Genomic DNA, 2,101 nt, shown 5'->3' on the forward strand with positions numbered 1-2,101 from the left:
CTATCTATCTATCTGGAGGCGGGCGTGGCGACAGCTGCAAAAGCCCCAGGCCCGGGGACAATGGGCCGGCGCTCGCTGTTGGCATCGGGCCCAACTGCGCGGTGCGGGTGAAGGGGCTCGTCAAGGGCAGTGTGGTGGTGAGCACAGCTGCCCAGGCCGGCCACTTCCTCAACAGCGCGGACTGGTTTGAGGAGCTGAACGCCTGCAACCGACGGGTGCAGTTTGGTGCTGCCCGGCCGATCCTCGTGAAGCAGTCAGGATCGGCGCGCACGCTCACCAACAAGGGCTGGCTGCACCTGAGCAACGCCTTCTTCGTGCCGTCCATGCCCTACAACATCCTGTCCACTGAGTCACTCAAGGACGACGGCGTCGTCTGGGGCAAGCAGCCAGGGGCTGACGTCATCGACTTCTATTACGCATCAAAACGGCTGCGCGACCCCGCGGTCAAGCCGCTCTTTACGGCATCCAAAGACGGGGGCAACAGCGACCTGTACGTGCTGCTCCCTCTGGCGGAGTTGCAGGGCGGGGCGGCGCGGGGGCGCGGGCCCCAATGACTGCCGTGACGCCGCGGGGGCGCACAGTCCCTCGCTGATCTGGCCCGTGTCCGCACGTTGGCGGCACTTGTGCTTGCGACGGGGCCATCAGCAATGGAGTTTTGGGGCCGTGCGGCGGGATCCTGCACGTGTCTGGTTCTCCTCCTTTTCAGCTCAGCCCACGGGCGCCCGCAGCAACAGTGATGAGACCAAGACCACCGTCATGTCTGGGTATGACCTCGCGGCGGCGCGGCTGCTGCATCGCTGCGTCGGACCACCAGAGCATGTCAACAACCGCCTAGCCGGCCGGCTGGCCTTGCGGGGCAACAAGCACCAGACTGCGGTCCCCCACCGTCTTCAGCACGACGGCGTCGCAGAGCACCCGCAGAGCACCCATGGTTCAACTAGACTCGGGGAGCGCTGCTGGACACAGCCCACCCGGAGCCACGCCTACGGCTTCCGGCTCTAGTAGACGTCAACCACGTTCACAACCTCTTCGCACGGGCGACGGCTTGCCGATGCCGTTTCAGGCCTACTATGGCGCGGTCCCCAAAATCCGTGCGGCGCGTTTGGATGCCGCGCCTGGGCCAACCTGCCGGCGGCGATACTCGGGTCCGCCTCCAACCCCAAGGCGCGGCCATTACGTTCATGTTTGTGAAGGGGGGGCCAGGTGGGCCGGGGCTGGCAATCTCCGGTGCAAGGCAGCGGTTTGTCGCCGAGGACGTCAAGTTTGACGAAACCCAGCTGGCTCAGCCTTCTATGCGCCAGCCGCTCTCAACCTACTTGCGCGCAGCGCACAGGCGCGGCAACCGGCAGCAAGCCAGAGCGCAGCAGCGCATCAGATCATTTCAGCACGGAGACGGAGGATAAGCTAAATTCTGACGGTGGCTGCGCGCCGGCCTCGGTGCGGCCGCACCGCCGCTTCACAGCGCGGCGAAGGCAGCAGCGGATGTGCCTGTGGCGGCTGCAGCTGTCTGCGGCATCGAGGTCACGGGAAGGCAGGCCGATAGCCAACCCGAGGATTGAGCTGAGAGCGTGCCTGCGCATCTGTCGGGCTACTTTGTCAGCGCTGCGGCCAATCCGGCCGCTGCGGATGCGGGCCCGGCCGCGACGGCGCAGCATCCCCCTGATCCCTCCATCTGCGCAGAGGCGGTGTGCGACGACTCAGACAAGTGGCACCAACTCCCCCAACTTTCGGGCAGAGGCGGCCAACCTGTTGGTGGCGACTGAAACCTTTATCTGCATGCTTTTCTAGCTGTGGAACTCACCAACATGAGGGGCAACCCGGTTTAATTGGATCGCATGCCTGAATCATTATCTGTCTGAAGCCTGCTGAACCGCGGTGGCCCGGACGGCCCACTGGGACGTGATTGTTTGACCATTACTACTGCTAGCGCTGCCGACGCAGCGCATGTATTGTGGGGCTAAGTTGCTAAGCCGGCACACCGCAGGCTGCGTGGAAGTGCCGAAGTGAGTGTGTGTGTGTGTGTGTGTGTGTGTGTGTGTGTGTGTGTGTGTGTGTGTGTGTGTGTGTGTGTGTGTGTGTGTGTGTGTGTGTGTGTGTGTGT

At 64.0% G+C, this 2,101-nt stretch overlaps 1 protein-coding gene across 1 annotated transcript; it reads left to right on the forward strand.

The window, feature by feature from the left end:
• Positions 1 to 60: 60 nt before the first annotated feature.
• On the forward strand, positions 61 to 554 carry MNEG_11314 (hypothetical protein; the record flags this gene model as incomplete). The annotated part of the gene is made up of 2 exons (XM_014040212.1): positions 61 to 101; positions 176 to 554. The coding sequence occupies 2 exons, from the start codon at positions 61 to 63 to the stop codon at positions 552 to 554; spliced, it is 420 nt and encodes a 139-aa protein (XP_013895666.1).
• Positions 555 to 2,101: the final 1,547 nt, after the last annotated feature.

The sequence above is a fragment of the Monoraphidium neglectum genome (genome assembly GCF_000611645.1).
Source record: "Monoraphidium neglectum strain SAG 48.87 unplaced genomic scaffold scaffold02687, whole genome shotgun sequence".
Classification (NCBI taxonomy): domain Eukaryota; kingdom Viridiplantae; phylum Chlorophyta; class Chlorophyceae; order Sphaeropleales; family Selenastraceae; genus Monoraphidium; species Monoraphidium neglectum.